Source organism: Schistocerca nitens, chromosome 2 (assembly GCF_023898315.1).
Source record: "Schistocerca nitens isolate TAMUIC-IGC-003100 chromosome 2, iqSchNite1.1, whole genome shotgun sequence".
NCBI classification, from domain to species: domain Eukaryota; kingdom Metazoa; phylum Arthropoda; class Insecta; order Orthoptera; family Acrididae; genus Schistocerca; species Schistocerca nitens.
In genome coordinates, this window is record NC_064615.1 from 953,871,302 (window position 1) to 953,896,180 (window position 24,879).

The 24,879-nt window shown below is 36.8% G+C and overlaps 1 protein-coding gene across 3 annotated transcripts in view; it reads left to right on the forward strand.

Annotated features, from left to right (window-relative positions):
- LOC126237277 (dual 3',5'-cyclic-AMP and -GMP phosphodiesterase 11-like) overlaps positions 1-24,879 on the forward strand; it is a 359,136-nt gene that overhangs the window by 302,805 nt on the left and 31,452 nt on the right. For 2 of the 3 annotated variants that reach the window (XM_049947210.1, XM_049947212.1), the window contains 7 exons: positions 713-776; positions 3,995-4,129; positions 5,965-6,065; positions 10,788-10,887; positions 19,356-19,457; positions 19,662-19,829; positions 19,906-20,015. In XM_049947210.1, the coding sequence (XP_049803167.1) occupies positions 713-776; positions 3,995-4,129; positions 5,965-6,065; positions 10,788-10,887; positions 19,356-19,457; positions 19,662-19,829; positions 19,906-20,015 (780 nt within the window). The remainder of the gene's footprint in view (positions 1-712; positions 777-3,994; positions 4,130-5,964; positions 6,066-10,787; positions 10,888-19,355; positions 19,458-19,661; positions 19,830-19,905; positions 20,016-24,879) is intronic. The other variant, XM_049947211.1, reaches the window with a different exon arrangement.

Here is a 24,879-nt window from a genome sequence, read left to right on the forward strand (position 1 = left end):
TTCTTGCCATTATGAATTTCAGGATTATCCCATCATCTGACGACCATATAATAGATATTTACAAGATGACTTTGACATACCAGTAACGTACTGTCAATTGAAGCTTAAGCTTCATAAATTAAAAACTTAATGCCAATAAGAAACCTGACAGGCATAAGGCTGAAACTAATTTAGATTACTGAAGTAAAATTACATTCCCTTTCAACCTGTGAAGTTTTATCCCATTTTCTCTTCCCCTTCTTTACTGTTTCATGTTGTGTGTATCATTCAGCAGAATTGGAATAAACAAGATATAACAACAGCTTGACAAAATAGTTGAATGAAGCCCAGTGACTGTTTATCATGAGAAATTGCAGAAACTGACTTTTAAAGATTTTTTTAAAAATTTCAGCAAGTTTTTGTTCAGTCACTCAGTGTGCAACAAGTTATAAAATTTAAAACATGTTGTTGGAAGTGATCCAGGTTAGCTGAAGGCTAGAAACTGAACATAGTTTTATTTACTCGAAAGAAAACATATGTATTTGTTTGTTATGGAACTGTGTTTTTTGCTTGATGTCAGAGAGGCAGACTTCGATGTAACGTTATTTCTGAGGGCGATTCGGGGGGGATATGGATATTGATAAAAATGCCTAGTTATTTGTGTAGTTATGTTACAATGATAAGGACTGGATGCTACTGCATTATGTCTTACCTCATTTCTTTCTTCTTTCAGTCCATTTGAAAGCAGATTTCCTATCAACATTGGCATTACGGGTTATGTTGCCACTACAGGTGAGGTAAGTAATATTCAGCTGCTGTACATTTACTGTTACATACTGGGTTTTCATCACAAATATGCTGAGAGGAACTGTATCCAAACTGATCCTTCATAAGTTTTGGAATCATATTTACAATATTTACAAATTTTACAATTTTTGTTGTTGTGAACTAAGGTAGAACCTTACTGCTATACATGTGAGATAACATTACATAAACAATTAAGATTTTTTTTAGACCCTGATATTGTCAGGATAGGCATACAATATTCATGAATAGTCACCACTAAGCATGAGAAGAAAGTTTGAAAGGTCAGTTTTACCTTCAGGTCACCGCTTAAGTTACTCTGACTCCTGTAATACTATTGGAGTTATTTCAGTTCACTGATTTCACTGATTATGTCCACAGAGTATGTCACTCAAGAATATCACTCGTTACTGCACACCCAAGAAGAAGATGATGATCACTATACTTATGTGAATTTTACTACCTATTTTTACATGTGCAACTGTTTGTTTATATTTGATCATGATAAGTTATGTACCTTTTCAGTTGACACTTGAAATATCCATGGAAGTAAAAAAGTGATGGTCTCAGGTACCTGCTATTGTAAAGAGGAACAGCCCAATTTTTCAAAATCATCTGAATGAATTGTGTGCTGTTCTGTTGTAGATGCACTGTGTATAATGCCAACACATAACTGTTTCAGTATATTTGTAATAAGTCAATTAATTAGAAACTCACATGGAAGTAATTGAGATAAATGTGTAATAACAACAGAAATAAACTGATTCAGTTAATTCTTAAATGAAAAAGAAGAGTAAGAAAAAGGAAAATGAAGGTAACAAGAAACATAGGGAGAACATAACATTATTAGGAAGTAAAGTGAAATAACAGAAAAAAATGTAACTGAATACAGTTGCAGCAGAAGGTGAAAATGGTAATTCCAACTAGGCAGTAATACCCAGAATGAGAAAATAAAGGAAACAAACAAACAAAGAGAGATAAAAATGAAACGAAGAGTATCATTGAATGAAAGAAAGACACTAACTGCAGTTGAAGAACATCTGTAATTGATGTTTCCAAGGAACGTATTTTCCCAATTTTCATGTTACAGCTACATCACACTAAACATCATTCTTCATCTTAATCAGTCACTGCCACCACTACCACCACGTGAAATCAGTGTCATGAGGCAACTTTTTTTTTTTAGTGGTGTTCTGCAATATCATTCACATTTGATTAATTTCTACCTGTGATTAATATACTGCACCCATATGTTTTACTTCTCAAGGTCCTACCCTCTCATGTCAGTTTAGTGTTACAGTCTCATCTCATCTGTGTGCTTATCTCCTTCTTTTTTTTAAAATTTACTCTTTTCTTTGTTTCCCTTGTTCATCACATTGTATATTCATCATGTCATGTTTGTGACAAGAGTGTTTTTACATCACAAATGAAAATGTGTTGAAAAGATTTTTTACCTACTCCCCAACCATGAGAACTATTTCACTTAGGAACATTATCATATCTGATTTTGTCTGCCTGAAAAATAACATTGTGTATTTTTGTTTTATTACAACCTTGAGGATCCCCTGAGTATCATCTACCTATGGAACAAGAAAGTAAATCTAATCTAATCCTTCACAATTACATTCGGTATTACTATTTTGTGTGTCCACTGATTTGTTAGGGTACACTCTTATGATGTTACAGCCTCATACACAACTGTTTTTCTACATGTGTGTGTTTCAGGTAGTCTACCTTCCACATTTACTACTTCTTCCCTCAGTTATGCCCCTTAACGCCACAAAACATTAATTGTGGATTCTTCAGCTCAGATGTTGTAGCTGCTACCAAAGCCTTTATGTTTGGCGCTTACAGATTCATTATCCACATCTGTCTGTGACTAAGAATAAGACACATGTCAGTGAGCATTGATTGAATATAGCTGATGCAGCCTACAGCTTTCATATTTGAATGTTATTTGTTGAAAATTTGCTTAGGATTCTGTAACGCATACTGTAATTTGGGTTCTTACTTATTTATAGATATTTAACTATGTTGAATAATGCAGCCCCTACTATAGTATACAGTCCATAGTTCCTGCATATCTGCCTTTGCAGATGAACATTCTGTTTTGTGTTTCAATTAGATTTAGGATACTAATTGCCACTTCACATCACAGCTCTTGTTGGCAACAGTTGAAATATGTAATAAGTTATTTTACTTGTATAGCCGTTTTTTAGCTACAGTCTGTATATTTGTCAAGATTGCAGCATAATTTCAGTTTTTTTGTGAACTATTAAAAATTGTCAAAGAATTCATGTAATTTTTACATGTAGTTAAAATATATATGAATACACTTTAATTCTATGTGTATCATCTAATGTGAACATCTTTTGTCTAAATGTGTGAAATGTTGTGGAACAGAGAAGTAAAATAGCCATAAATTTTCTCAAATTGCAGAGCATATATTTTGTGAAGCCCCAGTAGAGCCATCACAAATGATGAATACAGCTTTTATTGAAAAGGGTCGTACAGTTGTTGCGTGGGGCTCTGCTAGAAATTAATGTCTCCAGAAAATAATTTAATAAAATGTTGTGTTTGAAAAGGTACTGTCTAACATAAATATCTTATTGATAAATATATATTTCAAAAAAAGACATATGAAAATTACTGTGTGTTGAATGAAGATGATATTACTCTGAGGAAAACAATTTTTTATATTGTAGACTGTACATTTATTATAAAACACAATATGTTGCAGATAAAATGTGAGACACTTAGGAAATTGATTTGTATGCATTTTCTTTGTGCCATGTCGCTGACTAATTGTAGTTGTTTTCTTTAGTGTGAAATCACACTTAGAGTAGTCTTAATAGGGAGTTGTAAAACATGGGGAAATGAGCCATAAGGACATTAAAGGGAAGAAAGGTACACATCAGTTTGTAGTCAGCTACGACATACATGCAACAGATATAATTGCTTATAGGCTGTAATTGCTTGATTATATATAAGGAGATTGAAATAGGGAACCTGAGAAACTGATATGTGTTAAAATGTATAAACTTTACCTTTCGAGAAGTACTGTCCTTTCATGCAAAGAACAGCTGTTTTAAAGAACTTTTTCTTTAGTGTGTGTGTGTGTGTGTGTGTGTGTGTGTGTGTGTGTGTGTGTGTGAGAGAGAGTGTGAACATTTTGAAATAAGAGTTTTAAGGAAGATAACCCTTGTTTCAGACTGTCAATATTGCAAATGCTTATGAAGATGACAGATTTGACCCTTCTGTTGACGAAGGCACAAATTTCAAACATAAAAGCATTCTGTGTATGGCAATTAAAAATTCTTCAGGTCAAATTATTGGTGTTATACAGGTAAGTTCCACCACATATTCTTTTAGCAAAGAGTTAATAATGGCTGCCTAGGTAAATGAATATACCTATGTTCCAATTTATTCATGTCTTCATTCTGCTGTTTCCTATCCAGTTTCAGTTTATTGTATCTTGCTTATTTCTGTATTCCTCTAGCCCATTTTTCTATGGGTATGTTGCTCTTTTCTTTCTTCATCTGTTTTTGAAACAGTGCTTTCTTGTTTCCTTTACAGGGAGAGTTTAGCATTATCTTCTACTGAAGATTTAGCTATCAATAAAAATTTTTTCATTAGGTTCCATTTGCAACACAACAATATGCACTATTCAGTACAGTAAAGAAGATGGTTATTATAAGGGCATTCAAAAAGAAATGAGCCAGAGGCGTAATTACAGAAACCTGTAACTGTATGTTAAGAGTATTGACCCTGGCTGTAAAGACACTTGTCCCACTATGACACAAGGTGGTAAATGGCTGTCTCATAAAATTCCCATGGCTGCAATGTGAACCAGTTTCGCACATACAGCTGGACGTCATCGTCCGAGGTGAATCGTTTGCCCTATAAGCAAGGGGACTAAAAATGGTATAATCACAGGTAGAGAAGTCCGGACCGTATGGAGAGTGGCCAAGAACCTCCCATTTGAATTTCCGCAGGAGTGCCGTGACTGTGTTGGCCATATGAGGCACTGCATTGTCGTGGAGCAGAATAGCCCCACGGGTGAGATTGCCTGGTCGTTTTGATTTGATCACTTGTGAAGGGTGGTCAAGGTTTGCGAGTAATGCTGGGAATTCACTGTTGTCTCTTGATGCAGGAAGTGAATCAGAAGGGGGCCATCTTCGTCAGAGAAGAATGTCAGCATAACCTTTCCTGCACTCATGTGGACGGCGATGTCCAGCTGTACGTGTGGAACTGGTTCACATCTTAGCCCTGGGAATATTATGAGGCAGCCACTCACTGCTTTGTGTTACAGTGGGCCAAGTGTCTCAACAACCAGGGGCTTCTAACATACAGGTACTGGCTTCTGTAATTATGCCTCTGGTTCGTTTCTTTTTGAATGCTCATTATACATTCACCCTACACCATATTACTGACATTAGAACAGTAAACCATATGAATATTCATGTATACATGAGAATATAATTGGTGCTGTCATCTTAATGAAATATTGAGAAATATCAGGAGCTTAAGAACTTTGGTATATTATTTCTGTATTTGTTTCACAACCCCTTTTTATTTTCCAAATAGTTTTGGCAGAAATTCCAACCATTTTGGAGTATTTTGTGAGGACTCCAACTGCCAAGCAAAATTAAATAAATATAAAAACCTGTATAGGTCACAAAGCACTAATTTTGAACAGTTTTGTGTGGCAGCATGGTTGACACAGACTAATATATTTATCTTTCTATTTTTTAGACTGTGGGCTGCTGTTTATTTGAATGAAAAACCCCCTCTGACACATACATGCAACATTTCTTTGTGTCACAACTTCCTTCACAGTATTTAATGATGCTTGTCAGTTTTCAAGAAAGAAATATATCATTAGCTGTGGTCCCTATTTGTAAAATTCAGTGTTATTTCCTGAGGACAGTCTCTGCTTTATTTACTTCTTTTTATTTTATTTAATGCAGTAGCTATGTTTACCAAACCATAGCATATAGATAATATTTTTCAAAGACACAAATGTAGGAATAATTATGGGTAAACTCTGAGGGAGTCCTTGGTATGATAGTTCAACTAAATTTAAAGACATTTTATTTATTATCACCTTCTGTATGATTGATATACTGATGCAGGAAACTTCAGAACTATACTGATTAAGAATTGGACATGTTGTTACAGCTCATCAATAAATTCAATGACCTCGCATTTACCAAAAACGATGAAAATTTTGTCGAAGCATTTGCAATCTTTTGTGGAATGGGTATACATAACACCCACATGTAAGTACCAACAATTTATAATTCGTCTCTTTTTGTTGTCCTTATTAACTTTATAATATTTTGCAGACATTCTTCAGGCATAAATTTTTTTAACATATTAGTACTTCAAGTTTAAAAAATATGAACTGAACAATAATAGTTGAAAATAACAAACTTAGCACTTAAATTAGTATCAGTTATAGTGGTAGCCATGGTGGTGGTAATAATGAAATTTTTGGTCTACAACATAATATATCTTAAAAGTCAAACTTCTTCAAAAACATTAATTTATGGATTGACTAAGTCTCATGCATGTACCTTTGCTTCTTATGCTCAATGATCTTATCACCCAGAACCATCTGAACATGTTTTGTGTCCTCACATTTGGCCAATACCACTCTCTTTCTGTTTAAGATGTCATAGACTCCACTTGCAATGTCGAATGGCATACCTGTAAGAAAAGATTGGCTAATAATGGCTTAAATCATCCACTGCTGTAAACTGGCTGCTTATATGCAGTGCTGAGTTTAATTGCCTAATCCAACTACCTGCATTAAGTGCTTTGCATATGTAATCAGTGTGTCCTGATTCTTGTTGTGCTGAATATTTCTTGTGCTCTTAACAGAGATTACTCCTGTGACGTGAGTTTTGCCACTGGAAAAAAAGAATAACATACGAATAAAATGCTTCAAACACACAACTTCTGATACTGAAGCATGTCTGAAAAAGAGTTATTGTACTGGAAAACCACAGAGATGTTAAAAATGCTTTTTTGGCTAAGAATTATGTGCATATTGTTAAATTTTTCATGTGATTGTATTAACTGATGATGGAAGAGATGTGTCACTTGATTTATTTCAGAGGCCCATTTTGATGTCTTTGTTGTCCAAACACTCTACTTGTTGTTTTCACTAGTCTAATTGATAAAATGGATGCATCTTATTATAGTTAAGCTGATTGTTTTGATCACTTGTCATAAGGTGCTGTTTGATGAGGTGCAAAATACGCTGTTTATCTTGCTTGTGAGGAACGGAGACCCAAATTATATGGTCTTCCTTTAGTATGTTCTTCTAGGGTAATGTGTCATGTCATGTGATACAGTTAGCAAATATACTGTGTGTCCATTTCATCACTTCACTTTTTGTTATATCCTTGACATTCCAGTTTTGTTTCCTGTTTGCTAGTGTAATTGAATTGTTCTTTAAACTGCAGCAGATTGAGCTGTTAATTGCAGACTCTTCCATGACCAGTAGCTATTTGGCTGTTCTGTTTTCATGTGTGAGATGTCATCACTGAAGTGAACATGGGATAGTTGTGTTGGAAAAGGCCACTTGATGATATCAATAATAGTTCGAAGCCACAGCAGCAGTGTTAATAGAAAACGCAATTGTGAGTGATGAATAGAAATATATTCAGCAACTGACATTCATTTAAGCTCCAGCCATTAGATGCAAAATATAAATAGTGTGTTCCAAAGTACAACTTTGGATGAATGATCACTAATTTTTAGTATTTTTGCCTGAGCCATGAAAAGACAAATAGCAGGGAGCAACAACATTTCTCAAATAATATGTTTTATGATTTTGGCAACCAGTTTTTCATTTATTTGTGTACATTTACCTTGTGGTTCAATACAGTTAATTTATTTATCAGAAATATTATGTCCGATGGTGGCAGAATCTTTGTACCATTATTTAAAAACAATAAAGCACTGAAGCCAAATCAACACATGCATAAATATGTGATTACCCCTTTTTTTCCTCAGTAAAATGTGCTTCTATCCCATGCTCCATTTGCAGCCTGTTTCAGATCCTGTGGATTCTGGAGAATTATAAAACATATCTACACTCATGCTCATAAATTAAGGATAATTGCAGAATGTGGTGCCACACAACGTGGCACTACACACAAATGGCGCTAATAGTGTAGGCACATAGGGAACACACACAACACAGATCTGTAAGTCCACAGCATTGGTGATAAGTTGAGAAAACCATCCCGAAACACATGTGCTACAAAACGCCACTGTTTCCTGTGCATGTACCCTGACATTAATACGGGATATGATCACCATGCACATGTACACAGGCCGCACAATGGGTTCGCATTCTCTGGATCAGGTGATCGAGCAGCTGCTGGGATATAGCCTCCCATTCTTGCACCGGTGCCTGTTGGAGCTCCTGAGTGTCTTAGGGGTTTGAAGACATGCAGTGATACATCGGCCGAGAGCATCCCAGACGTGCTTGATGGGGTTTAGGTCTGGAGAACAGGCAGGCCATTTCATTTTCCTGATATCTTCTGTTTCAAGGTACTCCTCCACGATGGCAGCTCGGTGGGGCCATGTGTTATCATTCATCAGGAGGAAGGTGGGACCCTCTGCACCCCTGAAAAGGTGGCCATACTGGTGCGAAATGACATTCCCATACACCTGACCTGTTACAGTTCCTCTGTCAAAGACATGCAGGGGTGTACGTGCACCAATCATAATCCCATCCCACACCATCAAACCAATACCTCCATACAGGTCCCTTTCAAGGACATTAAGGGGTTGGTATCTGGTTCCTGGTCCACACCAGATGCAAACGTGGTGAGAATCACTGTTCAGACTATACCTGGACTTGTCCGTGACCATAACCTGGGACCACTGTTCCAATGACCATGTACTGTGTTCTTGACACCAGGCTTTACGGGCTCTCCTGTGACCAGGGATCAGTGGAATGAACCTGCAGGTCTCTGGGCAAATAAACTATGTCTGTTCAGTCATCTGTAGACTGTGTGACTGGAGACAACTGTTCCAGTAGCTGTGGTAATGTCCCGAGCAAGGCTACCTGCAGTAATCTGTGGCCGTCTGCGGGCACTGATGGTGAGATATCAGTCTTCTTGTGGTGTTGTACACTGTGGACGTTCAGTACTGTATTTCCTGGACACATTTCCTGTCTGCTGGAATCGTTGCCATAATCTTGAGATCACACTTTGCGGCACACGGAGGGCCCGTGCTACGACCTGCTGTGTTTGACCTGCCTCCAGTCGCCCTAGTATTCTACCCCTCATAACATCATCAATATGTGTTCTTTGAGCCATTTTCAACATACTGTCACCATTAGCACGTCTGAAAACTTCTGCACACTTACTCGCTGCCCCATACTCTGACATGCACCAACACACCTCTGTGTATGTGGACTGCTGCCACAGCCACTGTGCGATGACCGCAGGTCAAATGCACCGTATGGTCATACCCCGAGGTGATTTAAACATGCAAACCGCCCACCAGAGCATTGTTTCACCATGTATCAGCATTATCCTTAATTTATGAGCATGAGTGTATTTTAGATGTTTTTTTCTGTTCTGAATTTCTCGCCTTACATTTTTAGCATTTCTCTGCATGCTAATTGTTCGAATGTCTGGACCCTTGTCATACTAGAAACCAGACCTTTACTGTCTGAAAATATTATTTTTAAATTAATTGGTGTATTTCTTCTTTTTGATTTTGTGTTCGCTTTCTTTTTCATCTTGGAATCTTTGCCTGACTGACTCAAAGTTTTCTTTGTTTTATTCACACTTTTTAGTTGTCTTAGTACCAATATTGAGTATCTGTTCAGTACATCTTCCTGAAGCCTTGATCATGGTTTCCTGATATTGAAGCTTCAGAAACTGGTAAAACAATTAAAAATATTTCAAGGGACTACTGTGTTATAAAATATACAGAGAAATTATGAATGTATCAGTAATTTTGGAAGTGATGTTTAAAGTGAAATTTTTTAATATTCCACCCCCAGAATACATTTGCCTTCATTTGACTGTACCTGAAAAGAAATTTTGTCTTGGAAAACTATTTAATGTGGTAGTTGATATCAACTTTTCATCCTTAACAAAAATTCCAAATAGCCACACAACTTCTCTGAGCCTGCTATGTTAAGTTTTGTGCCAGTCTAAGAATAGGAAGAATAGACTCATGTTCCACCTGCTGGTGTACGTGGTTCAGAATTATTAACTTCAGATTGTATAGAAGAGCCATCACAATTATTGATACTGGAATTAAAGTTCAATTTCACTGTCACTCCAAATGCTCCTAGAATTTTTTCCCATATGCATCTACAATCTCACGCAATTTTCTAAGCAAATTGAAATTTTCTCCAGCTTTATAAAATAGAGTGAAAAACACATGCCAGTGCTGAAGTATAAGTAGAAACCAAAGGGGAGCCAGAAACATCAACACGAGGCCATAACATCAATGATACTTGAATAATGTAGTAACAGGTACTAAAGGATCAGGATAGATATGGCTATGCACATTATTGCATCTGCAACACGTGGATACCTGAGCAGCATGTCCAAACATGTTTGGGAATGACCAGGCAGAGTAAATAACCAAGTCTACAACATTGTAGGAAAGACACAGACCTCCACATTAACTGGGAATATTTGCAGAGCTGGTTGGGAATGTATCCACAATGCTTATAGGGCTATCCGTGGCCTAGTGATCACTTCCAAAATGAAATATTAAATCTATAGTGAAATGAAACATTGAAATACTGAAATTATGTTGTAGTGTGGCATTGTAACCTAGAACTTTGACTTTCTGAAAAAAAGCTCATGTAGACAATCTCCATAAAAATAGTTGCTATTACATTTCCTTGAGTTGTAATTATATATGACCATCTCAGTCATTACATGAGACCATTGTATCACATCTCTTGATAAACTGTGTATTTTAAATAATGTGTTGGATGCTTACTGTTACAGGTATGAGAAGGCTATCATAGCTATGGCTAAACAAAGCGTAACACTAGAAGTTCTGAGTTACCATGCTTCTGCTTCACTTGAGGATGCACAGAGACTGAAGGTAGGACATAAATTTGGTATGCTTCTTGTTTAAACGATGTGAAAAGCTTCTGTGCCATTTTCATGTTTATAATTGTGTAATATTTATTCAATAAAATATGATATTGAAGCATTAACTATCTTTATTGGCCAGATTTTCAGACTACTCTCTGTACTCGATTTGTATCTGTTAACTGGCCGGCTGCTGTGGCCGAGCGGTTCTAGGCGCTTCAGTCTGGAATCGCGCTGCTGCTACGGTCGCAGGTTCGAATCCTGCTTCGGGCATGTATGTGTGTGTGATGTCCTTAGGTTAGTTAGGTTTAAGTAGTTCTAAGCCTAGGGGACTGGTGACCTCAGATTTTAAGTCCCATAGTGCTTAGAGCCATTTGAACCATTTTGTATCTGTTAACCCTCAAGCGGGCGTGTCCTTGTATAAAGTGCACCAACCACAAATAAAACGGTTTTACATGGTGTCATTGCTGTTTCATAATTTTGAACCTATACCTACTCCTTCATTATTGCTTCAGCTGACACAGTGATAAATTGTGTTCTCATATGCCCATGTGAGCAGTAGTGGTATAAAATACAAAGTGAGCTAGATGAAAAAAAAAATTATGATTTATGCAAGAAAATAACCCAGATTAAGAGTTAGCAGCACAATCTCACAATGAGGCAGTTGTCTATGAGATAATTAGTAATAAAATAAGTTGTTGCCCATGATCTGATGCAGCTGTGCTGTTTAATGCTTTGAGTGAGCCGTTACTGTCCATGGCAACACAGTGATATAAGAAAGTTTTGTTTCATTTCTGTTTAATAAAGCAGTGCTTTAGCTGATATTATGTAAGTTTATTTTATTGTTGTTTAATTAAACTATTGAAATTGTGATTTTGCTAATACATATTTATCTTGGTAACACAAAGACACCTGTTCTTAACTTGTGCACTAAGTGCACCATGCGCCTGCTTGTGTTACGAAAAACAGTGCACCTGCTTGAAGGTTACAAACAACATTTAAAGAAAGAACAAAATAATAAGCTATAAAATAAGAACAGCTCACATATATATATGTCAGTAGGTATTGTATGATTTTTTGAAGCCTTTTATAATGTGTCGTATGCCGATATTTAATCTCTCAGTAATATCACATCCAGTTGCGTCATAATAATCTTTTCCAGGTACATCTCCCAGGTGACACAGTGCCTTTGAAATCTTCATTATCAAGAACAAGACATGCGTTACCATAGTGGTGGATAAGCTCTTGTATATCTTTGTCATAGAATGTTGCTGCTAGTGATTTCAGTCAAAACTGAGTTGCATTTTGAAGTTACAATCTGTGAAATGCTGTAATGATGACTGTTTTTCCATGATATCAACATATTCACTAGGGACATATTGAATCTGTGCAGACAATAGAAAACATCTACCATTTGAAGCTAGTTAAGATTGCCCTTATATAGATAGCTGTGTGTGGAGCAGTAATGTCATGTGACAAAATTATGCTGGAACCCAACATGACATGTTGTTTGTTTCAAATTGTTCTTCCAAAGTTCTTAGCATTTCACTGTACAGTAATTATTTGAATGCTTGGACTCATGTCATACACTGAACCAGAAGTAGACAATCTATGTTTGAAAAAAAAAAAACAGTCTTTTGATTAATTGGTGTTTGTATTCTTTTTGGTTTTGTGTTCACTTTCTTTTACATCTTGCCATCATTGTCTGACTAACTTACGTTTTTCTCTGCCTTACTCCCACTTCATTTCCTGTAATTGAAGTTATATAAAATGGCAGACACAGTTAAAATATTTCAAGGAAATACAGTGTTGTAAAATATACAAAGTAGTTAGGAATATATCAGTAATTTTGTGTGTGATGTGTAATGTCCAGAATACATTAGTCTTCATGTTACTGTACCTGACAGTAAATTTTGCATAAAGCCCCTTCTTAATGCAGTACTTTTAACAAGTTTTTGAACCTATGAAAATTCCAAACAGCCATCCAGTATCTTATTTCCTACATAACTTCTCTGAGCCTTATATGTTTAGTTTTGTGCCATTCTGAGAACAAACACAAAATTGAAAAGATGATCATTGCTTCAGAAATGGTCAAGTTACCATAGGAGTAATTCTACTCTCAAATTTGTTTGCAGAAATGAATGTAAATCATTTGATTACAGCATTCATGAACCTACAGAAAGTCTTTAACACTCAACCTGGAATAAACCATTCAAAATTCCATGGAGACTATGGACTGCATAAACAGAGGAGTAATCTACAAGGTTTCCCACATAAAACCATTACACCTCATGTTCTAGATTCAAGTAACAGAGAACTAACTAAAAACGAATAGAAAATAGTAACATTAAAAAAACATGGTGTTACCCATCTACAAGAGATGCTGGAAGTGGTGGCCATGAGTTCCCAGGCATCACTGACTGTGTGATTAAGTTAACAGCAAGCAATGCAACTAGAGATGGTTAATCAATATATGAGGCATACTGGTTTTATGTGGGACACCCTGTATAATACTTACAAAACTGCAATGGAACAATACAGACCTAAAATTAAGGTGAATTCATTCATGCTTATATCTGGTGTATTAGCTATATGCTGAATAAGAAATGAAAGGAGAAAATGGAATTTTATGAAAGGGAATCAAAGGCCACAGATTTGCAATTGAAGTCATACCTGTCAATGTAATTGATGGGCTGAATGGTACATAATTCTAAATCTACATCTACATCTACATGATTACTCTGCTATTTACAATAAAGTGCCTGGCAGAGGGTTCAATGAACCACCTTCATGCTGTCTCTCTACCGTTCCACTCTCGAACAGCACGCCGGAAAAATGAGCACTTAAATTTTTCTGTGCGAGCCCTGATTTCTCTTATTTTATCATGATGATCATTTCTCCCTGTGTAGGTGGGTGCCAACAGAATGTTTTCACAATTGGAGGAGAAAACTGATGATTGAAATTTCATGATAAGATCCCATCGCAATGAAAAACGCCTTTGTTTTAATGATTGCCACTCCAATTCACGTATCATGTCTGTGATACTATCTCCCCTATTTCGAAATAATACAAAATGAGCTGCCCTTCTTTGTACTTTTTTGATGTCATCTGTCAGTCCCACCTGATGTGGATCCCACACCACACAGCAGTACTCCAGGATAGGGTGGACAAGCGTAGTGTAAGCAGTCTCTTTGGTAGACATGTTGCACCTTCTTAGTGTTCTGCCAATGAATCGCAGTCCTTGGTTTGCTCTACCCACAATATTATCTATGTGATCGTTCCAATTTACGTTATTTATAATTGTAATCCCTAAGTATTTAGCTGAGTTTACAGCCCTCAGATTTGTGTGACTTATTGCATAATCGAAATTTAGCTGATTTCTTTTAGTACTCATGTGAATAACTTCACACTTTTCTTTATTCAGGGTCAATTGCCTCTTTTCACACCATACAGATATATTATCTAAATCATTTTGCAAGTCGTTTTGATCATCTGATGACTTTACAAGATGGTAAATGACAGAATCATCTGCAAACAATCTAAGATGGCTGCTCAGATTGTCTCCTAAGTCATTAATATAGATCAGGAACAATAGAGGGCTTATAACACTTCCTTGGGGAACGCTGGATATTACTTCTGTTTTACTCGATGACTGTCTGTCTATTACTACAAACTGTGACCTTTCTGATAGGAAATCACGAATCCAGTCGCACAACTGAGACGATACTCTGTAGGCACGCAGTATGATAAGAAGATGCTTGTGAGGAACAGTGTCGAAAGCCTTCTGGAAATCTAAAAATATGGAATCAATTTGACATCCCCTGTCGATAGCACTTATTACTTCATGAGTATAAAGAGCTAGTTGTGTTTCACAAGAACGATATTTTCTGAACTCGAGCAGACTATATGTCAATAAATCGTTTTCTTCGAGGTACTTTATAATGTTCGAATACAGTATATGTTCTAAAACCCTACTGCAAATCGACATTAGTGATATAGGTCTGTAATTCAGTGGATTACTCCTACTTCCCTTTTTGGGTATTGGTGTGACTTGAGCAATTTTCCAGTCTTTAGGTATGTATCTTTCTGTGAGCGAGTGGTTGTATATAAGTGCTAAATATGGAGCTATTTTATCAGCATATTCTGAGAGGAACCTGACTGGTATACAATCTGTACCGGAGTCCTTGCCTTTATTAAGTGATTTAAGCTGCTTTATTACACCGAGGATATCTACTTCTATGTTTCTCATCTTGGCAGTTGTTCTTGATTGGAATTCATGAATATTTACTTTGTCTTCTTTGGTGAATGAGTTTCGGAAAACTGTGTTTTAGTGGCACTATCATCAGTGACTTCACCATTGTTGTCGTGCAGTGAAGGTATTGATTGTGTCTTGCCACTGGTGTGCTTTATGTATGACCAGAATCTCTTTGGGTTTTCTGCCAGATTTAGAGACAGAATTTCATTGTGGAAATTATTAAAAGCATCTCGCATTGAAGTATGCACCATATTTCGAACTTCTGTAAAACTTTGCCAATCTTGGGGAAATTGCGTTCTTTTAAATTTGGCATGCTTTTATTGTTGCTTCTGCAACAACGATCTGACCCGTGTTGTGTACCATGGGGGATCAGTACCATCACTTATTAATTTGTGTGGTATATATCTCAATTGCTGTTGATACTATCGCTTTGAAAACATTCCACAACTTTTCTACACTTACATGATCAGATCGGAAGGTGTTAAGAGCATTTTTATCAGCTTTTTTAAATAGATATACTTTGCGTTTCTTTTTGATGGTTGTAGGTGTTATGGTATTCAGCCTCGCAGCAACTGCCTTGTGGTCGCTAATCCCTGTATTCATCACAACACTGACTATTTGTCCAGGATTATTTGTTGCTAAAAGGTCAAGTATGCTTTTGCAACCATTTACACTTCAAGTGGGCTCATGAACTAATTGTTAAAAATAATTTTCTGAGAAAGCATTCAGTACAATTTTGGATGTGCCTGCCGCCGGCTTTAAACGTATAATTTTTCCAGCATATTGAGGGTAGATTGAAGTTACCACCAACAATAATTGTACGAGCGGCGTACTTATTTGAAATGAGGATCAAGTTTTCTTTGAACTGTTCAGCAACTATGTCTTCCGAGTCGGGGGAGGGGGGTCGGTAAAATGAGTCTGATTGTCAGGTAGAACCTCTACCCATACTATTTCACATGAACTATCTACTTCAACTACCTCTGACAGCAATAAATACTCCACCACCAACTGTATTTAATCTATCCTTTCTGAACACTGTTAGATCATTTGAAAAAATTTCAGCTGAACTTATTTCCGGCTTTAGCCAGCTCTCTGTACCTACAACTATTTGAGCTTCAGTGCTTTTTATTAGGGCTTGTGGGTATGGATATACAAAACAATAATCCCAGTGATAAATAGTAGCAGAAATGAAATTAACAATTTTCTTCACATGAATTTTAAGTGAAGTTTCAGTAGGAGAGGTGAAGGAATTCTGTTATTCAAGGTGCATAGTACAAAGGAAGTATCAGTACTAAGGAAAGTGTCAGTAGCGGGTGGGTGCAAGTGAATATAATTGTATAAACAGAGGAATTCTACTGGCACCAAATATTGGCATATAAAACATGGTATAGGTACTGAAAATTTGTATCTGTAATATAGTACTATATTACAAATTGTGAAAATTCATTACCAAAGGAAGTAACAGGGCCAAGGGACACAACTAGAGCAGGCAAAAATAATTAATGATACAGTATTAAGCTGCTTGGGAGGGAGGGGTTATGCAATTGACAAAAATTAGAATGTTATAAATTATTAACAATTTTGGTTGTTGAAGAAGTATATTTCCTGCAGCAGGTTTTCTTAACAGAAACACATCTGTGGATTAGGAGAGCTTGTCAGTTATTGTTGCTCACAATATAGTATTATATTTTTTGTCATGAAGTGACCTCATTGACAGAGCAAATTGTCTACTAATTATTTGTAAGTAAAGTATTAAAATTTAGCTCAACCACATAAAATTCATGATGGGATCACAAGTCACGTGATGTGTTTTACCTGAAGATAAGAGACTGCTGTTGAACTGTGTCATGTAACGTTTTGCTAATATTTAACTATCACAACCTGACCTTCATCTAAAATGGGAAGTTCTAAATTATGTATGAGTTGGAGAAATTTTCTTTTATTGGAAACATTATGATTCAGTACAAAGCATTTTAAAGTATTGTGTTGCACAAAAAATTGCTTGTCCATTGGCAGTTGAAGTTTACTTCACAGTTTCTTCTCTTTTTCCCCATGAGAACATTTATTTGATGATTTAGATCTCAATAGAAACCCTCCACTGCCCCACCCATGATTCTTTAATTAATGGAACTTTTGTGTATAAAATGGTTGCAAATATGTGATTACTTCACAAATGAGTTAATGTGTTACATATTAAGCATGTAAGACTTTGATGCTGAATAAAATATAAACAACAAACACTTAATTGCTAATTGTTTTCTTTTAATATTCTGAGGAGCTGTAAGTGGGAAAAAGCTTAGAAAAGGTTGGAAATTATGTGTCAAGTAGGTTGTAAATCAAATAACTTACAGGAATGCAGCTGGATTACATTATTGGCAACTGATGATTCTTTTTTTTTTTTTTTTTGTAGCATGAACTGGCCCTAAGTTGTTTTTTTTTTCATGGGAGGGAATGCAGGAATCCATGCAGAATTTAAGCAAAAACCTCCATCTCTACTTCTCTACCTACAAGGTTACTTGATAATTTCAACTGCTTCCTTAATAACACTATCCTAATATCTGTAACAGCATTCCAGAATGTCCATGTTGTTATATTCCATGGGATGACTGGCACCAAGACAGTTTCCTGCAATAGCAAATTGCTTGGCTTTTGTAAACCTGTGTGATGCCTATGTTCAGTACGTTGGTCCTCCGAAGTCATGATAATCTGACCAATAAATGGCATGCCACAACTGCAAGGAATGCAATAGACATCCAACTTACACAAAACAAGATCATACTTAACAGAACTTAAAAATGGTCCTAATCTTAGTTTTTTTTTTTTTTGGGGGGGGGGGGGGGTTAAAATCATTCCACATCGTATTTTGACAAAATACTACTAATCCTGTTGGAAGTGCTCACTGCATAATGCAGAAAGGCCGTAAACCTTATTGTCAACTCAATATTATCAAAGTTGATTGATAGTACAACACATGTCTGGTCTGTCTTTCACTATATCCATTCTCATGAACAGTGACTTCAAGATGGTTCACTCGACTGACAAACTCTCAGGGTCTGAAATGATATGGGCCCTTTGAACCAAGGAACACTATCGATACCTTCTGGCATCAGTCATCTTTAGTTGTGTGGCGGTAGTGTTGTTTACCGTGTATGTGTGTGTGTGTGTGGGGGGGGGGGGGATGTGTGCATTTTTTATCTTCCTGGAATTGCTCTGCAAACCAAGGTTGTTGATGATGTCACCTGGCTGCGTTCTTGTAAGGTATTTGGACATTGTATATGCCAGGAAAACCTCAGATCTCAGGTTGATAATCATTGAGTTCTATCATTCTCATCTTTTGGATGAATACAGTCTGGGTAACTTGTGCACAATGAGTTACACTGCTGCTGACATACACATACCTTCTTGTAATGTAAGATTAGTAGTAGTGTGTGACAGCATTTAAAATTTTTAAATACGATCAATAATTGTATGAAACATTGAAAGTTAAATTCTTATTTCACCTGGAAGCCATTAGAAAGGTAGCTTGCAACTGGGACTGGGTGATTTTAGCAGTTTAGTAATATAGATTTGTGTTGCTTTCTCGCCCCTATTGATAAATTGTGTAAATGAGCACCAATGACTGTGAATAAATAAAATACAATAAAATTGTAGACCTTGTTATGGTAATGCTACTTACATAAAGCAGTACACAATTTGTACTGGTATGTAGAGCATTTTTCCACCTCTGAAGTGAGAGCTAACTAATCCAAAGCCTAAATATTGTATGATTTTATTATTAAATATTTATTAAAAGCAAAGAATAAGAAAGTGTATTTAATTACTGATATTTTATTTTTTCTATCCTGTATGTTTTACAAATTGTGTGAATTGTTCATCAGATTTGTTTTGCTTAACTGGGGAAACTTCAGCTGTGCTGATAGTGTCTATATTGTGGTTTGCTGTTCCCTTGACAATTTACCATCTGTGATGACTCCTCTTAAATACATCTTGCCTACATGTTATATATTTTCCATGGCATGACAGCACAAGAGGAATTCTGTTGTTGTCTCATAAATTTTCGTACTCTCATCAACATACCAGGGTTCTGTTTTCCTCTCTCTCTCTCTCTCTCTCTCTCTCTCTCTCTCTCTCTCTCTCTCTCTCTCTATCTGAGAAATGAAAAAATGTGTCACAGTAATTTTGTTTTTATTTGATTGTGATGCTAGCCAAAGAATAATTTTCAGGAACTTTATTTCCAGAGCTTGAGGGTACCATCTGCACAACATTTCCAGCTGCATGATTTCAAGTTTGATGATATCAGTATGGATGATGATGATACACTGAAGGTACTGGTTTTATAAAATAGATTTCAATACATACATAGAAAATTAAAAATGATTTTGAACGAAGTACTTGTTATGATGTAACATCTATATTTCTTCCATGGTGTGGAAACTTGTGTACAGTTTAAAAATAAGACAGAATGCCTTTTATTTATTTGTACCTTGTCCAGATGATTTTTATTTATTTATTTATTTGTTTTATTGCAGGCTTGTATTAGAATGTTCCTAGATTTGGATTTCATTGAGAGATTTCACATTGATTATGAAGTCCTATGTAGGTGGCTACTGAGTGTCAAGAAGAACTATCGCAATGTGACATACCACAACTGGAGGCATGCATTCAATGTGGCACAGATGATGTTTTCCATTATCACAGTGAGTCACGATTTTTATCTGTATAAAACTGTGTAGTACTATGACACATTCAGTAAATGATTTCTTTCTGTTTTAGGCTACACAGTGGTGGAAAATATTTGGGGAAATAGAGTGTCTCTCTCTGATAATTGCATGCCTTTGCCATGATCTTGATCACCGAGGGACTAATAATACTTTTCAGATAAAGTAAGCCATATTTGTTTTCGTTACATTGGTCTTAATAGTTAACAGAATAATAGTGCTCAACAGTATTTGATAATAACAGCAAATATTAATGTTAAAATTTAACTTGAAGTTTAAAAACATGTATGTTGAAAATTCTATTTCATTATGTGCTTACATACTTTGTTGGTGTAATTCATTATTTACTTTATTCATTATTTACATATACAGACACAAGCAGACATTTGTGATGTGTGTGTGTGTGTGTGTGTGTGTGTGTGTGTGTGTGTGTGTGAGAGAGAGAGAGAGAGAGAGAGAGAGAGAGAGTATACCTGTCCTTTTTGCCCCTAAGGTAAGTCTTTCCGCTCCCGGGATTGGAATGACTCCTTACCCTCTCCCTTAAAACCCACATCCTTTCGTCTTTCCCTCTCCTTCCCTCTTTCCTGACGAAGCAACCTTGGGTTGCGAAAGCTTGAATTTTGAGTGTGTGTTTGTGGTTGTTTGTGTCTATCAACATGCTAACGCTTTCGTTTGGTAAGTTACATCATCTTTGTTTTTAGATATATTTTTCCCATGTGGAATGTTTCCCTCTATTATATTCATTATTCACTTTGTTTGTTATAAAGCACAATTTTAGTAAGAAATAGTTCTTTAGTAACAGTAATATGAATTCATATAGATAGATACTCACCACATAGAGGAGGGTTTGAGTGGCAGACAGGCAATTTTAAGGCAAATTTAAAAGTAGTCTAAAAGTATCAAAGCCCTCTTCAGTTTGAAGAAAAAAAATCACACCCATTCGTATACACAGCTGGGCCTCAATGCTAAGAGTCAACAGAGACCATGTGAGTTGTGCTTGTATGAATATGTGGTTGATTTTCTAAATCCTAAGGAGGTCTTTGTCCACTATCTAGTCCACTTGTAAGTGTGCTGGTCTGCCACTTAGCCCTTCCTCCCTGTGGTGAAAAGCAATCATTCCTAATTCATGCTTACATAGTTCTGTCCCAGATTTTCCATTGTTAGAAATGTAATTTACAGTGTGTGGTGCCTAAGCTTAGAGCTTAGTTACATATGCAGCATGCAAATACTATGGACAGTGAAAAATGTGGAAATGTTAATTGTAACTCAAGCATGTGGTAGATTGCACAGTGTGCTTTTGTTCTGGCAGATAAAAAACGACATTGCTGAAACACCATTAATCCATTATTTTTGGCCCAGTATGCACAAACAAGCCACTTGCACCTTGCTGTTTCACTACCCCGTGGTAGGGCCAAGTGAAAAAGATACTTACTTGCACTTCTGCTAGTGTCTTGATAGTGTACAAGACAAAACCCCACCAGAACACATTTACCTTAATACTGAATACAAACCATTGAACCTATGGGTTGGAGCTTTGTAACAACTGCCTGCTTGTAGATAACTTAGAAATGTGCACACAGCACTCAGTCTCCATTACAAAACTAATTAGAAGGTATTAAGTGGGAAAGGTTTGTTGTGATAGCCAGACATGGATTGAAGTACCACTTAGAAAAGCTTGATGTAATTGGAAGAACATAGGCTCTGTAGAACAATAAGAGGTCTGTTCAAAAAATTCTGGAACTTGGTCCACAAAATTTTTCTATTCTTACCTTTTACTTATTATGCATGGCCTCCTTTGAAACAGTCTCCTCTGCAATTGATACACCTTTCCCAATGCCATTTACACTTCTGGAAACAGTCTTCATACACCTCTTGCTGGTTCATGTAAAGTGTCACCTGTGAATTTTCTTTTATCTCATCTATCATTGTTTCAACTTTGGAAATAAATAAAGTCTACATGGACTAGGTCTGGAGAGTATGGAGGATAAGGCAGCACAGTGATTTCATTTTTTGTGAAGTAGTCATGCACCAACTGGGATGAATGTGTTGGCACGTAATCATGATGCAAGAGCTATCACCACATTTTAGTCCAGGGCCGGCCAGAAATTCTGCACGCGTGCGGTGCTGCTGCACATGTGCAACTTCCGGGTCACAGCGTGCGCGCCGCAGCCATCAGCGTTCTTGTAGTGAATGTTTCTACGCACAGATGTCGCTTTATACACTTGCTGGGATACTCTGTACCGGTGCAGTCTAGTGCTCTTTCCACAGCTTGCAAGCCAACCATGGGAAGGTATTTCGCGTATTAAACATTTAAAATACTGTCACAGTCTACTCATTGAAACATCTACTTTTATGTTAACAGCTTAACCCAGTAAGTCATATAATACAGTTAACAACAGTGGGTTTTTATTAAGGCAGCTTGACGGACGGCACGTAAATACGCATAATGTTTTTGAGCTAGTATTTAAGAAAGAGAGAACTTAGCGACTTCCAACGAACCTTATTCATGATTTCAAATAACATTAAACTAATGCAAGGTTTCCTATAACTAATTCTCGGTGCCCTGTTACACCCACATAATTTCTGTCTCACTGACCTCTGAACAGAATGATAACCGCAGACCTCTTGATGATCACCTGTTATTTCAATACCATTATTGCTATATCTTTCATCAGTTCCGTCTGAAATCTGCATAATAATTGACAGTTAGATGAATGTTATGTTTTATCGACTTCAACTGAGCGTAGCCCTTCACACATTAAAAAAAAAACCCTAAATGTAAGCATACATTGAAACAATCGGTTTAATGACCAATTTTCCTCTTGCTTATACCACATAAACAGGGAAGTGGAGCCGTCACCGTTCATTTATGACACATGTCTAATAACAGATGTCACTGTCGCACACGTGCGTACATGTGCAGCACGTCCACACGTCTGCACACTGTGCAGCGTTTGGCCGGCCCTGTTTTAGACCGTTTCCTCCTCACATTTTCTCACAGGCATCGCAACACATCCCAATAGTACCATTGATTAATAGTTTGTCCCTGTGGTTTGAATTCATGATGAATTAATCCATCAAAGTCAAAGGAAACTATTAGCATGGCTTTGACATTTTACCTGACCTGATGAGGTTTTATTGTTCTTAGAGAACTTTTACTGGCACATTGTGAAGATTGAATCTTGGTCTCAACATCATAACCATAGGCTCACATGTTGTCACCAGTTATGATTCAAGGAACATCTTGTTCTGATTTGCCCAACACAAAAGCTCTTCACAGATTGTGAGGTGAAGGTCTTTCTGTCTTGACTCATGAGCCATGGGACAAACTTGGCAGCAATACGATGCATACCAAGATGCTGTGTCAGGATTTAATGATATGATCCTACTGAGATCTGCAATATTACATTATTCTGCAGTGTCTTGGACAGTTAGTCTTCAATTGGCATGCACAATTTCATTCACATTTCCGACATGAGCGTCATTGATAGAAGTCCTGAACGAAGGTCATCTTTAACTTTCGTCTAGCCATTTTCAAACCATGTGAATGACTCGTAACACTGATTATGGCCTAAATACTCATCACTGCAGGTGTCCTGGATCATTTGGTATGTCTCTGTAAAGATTTCCTTGAGTTTCATGCAAAGTTTAACGTAGACACTTTGCTCCTCTAACTCCACGATCTCTTAATTTGTAAACTGTGCAACACAGCATTCTACTCCAGTACAGCCCTGAACAATAACTAATGGACATAAGCAATGAATCTTCTGGCAGTTACATATCAAACACAGGCATTTGCATGGATGCCAACTGCATTTCATTCCAACACACCATTGGCGACAAATTATGAATGTTCTGGAATTTTTTGAACTGACCTCATACGTAACAGAGAAAGGACTTTCCCAAGCACAATAGTGCCTGGAACCAAAGCAGATAGAGCCAAACCACACAGAGCCAACCACCACTTCTATTAGCACTACTGAGGTGGCGTAAGGCCCTGTTCTGGTAGAGCAACTGGGATACCAAAGTTGCTTTTATTACTAAACTACATTCTATCATGAGGGTCGTATACAGTGCCTGTACCTACAATGCCCTTCTTTTAGTGATGAAATTAATTCCACAAAACAGACTGAGTACCTTCAGGGAGGCAGTGCTAATCATGACCCTGCAGCCATCAGTGGTACAAAACTTCTGTTAAGATGAAACAGACATGAAGCATTAGCATGTTGAAGACCAACTAGAAAGTTGTAGCAGGTTGCTGCACTGTGCTGCTGACTATAATGCCAGTGGATGGCATTACATTAACAATTGGATCGTGGTGATGGTATGTGATACTCCCTCATCATAAAGCATCTTGTGAAAAGATCAAGCAGATACTACAATTTTTCAAGAGTTGCTGGTAGCATAAGCTCCCAAATATGTGTGGTTAATAGTGAAGACACTTTCAGCTGTATTAGCAGATGACAGCCCCATTTATCACTTCTGTTTGATAATCATCAGCCATAATTGTTAATTATTCTTTCTTTGAAAAGTTTTTTTTTAATTTAATAAAGTTTGTTCAACCACATTGCCATACCTCTCACTGCACATCTCTTAATATCACAGGCAGAATGTAAAAAAAACATATGACCTATTTTATGTCTGTGCTCCCATTTGGCCAAATTGATTGTTTCCTCTGACTTGTGTCATTGCAGAGATTCTATGCTGTAACATAACATTTCACCAAAGATGAAAAATACAAACTGTATTTGGTACCATAACCTTCACAGAAATCAGGGCCCACACGAGTGCCTCCCCATGTCACGTCAGCCAGTGACCTTATCCTGTAGACTTCTCTGTGAGAAATGTTGTAATGTTAGCCATGTTACCTTTCAATGCGTTAGCCCCAAGTAAACTCTTCTGTACATTGTCACTCATGAGAACATTATATACCGTGCATTAACCAATAGCATTTTCTAATACATGACACTGACTTTTCATACACTGTCTTTGACACAAAAGAATAGACATTGATGCTGTATTTACCAAA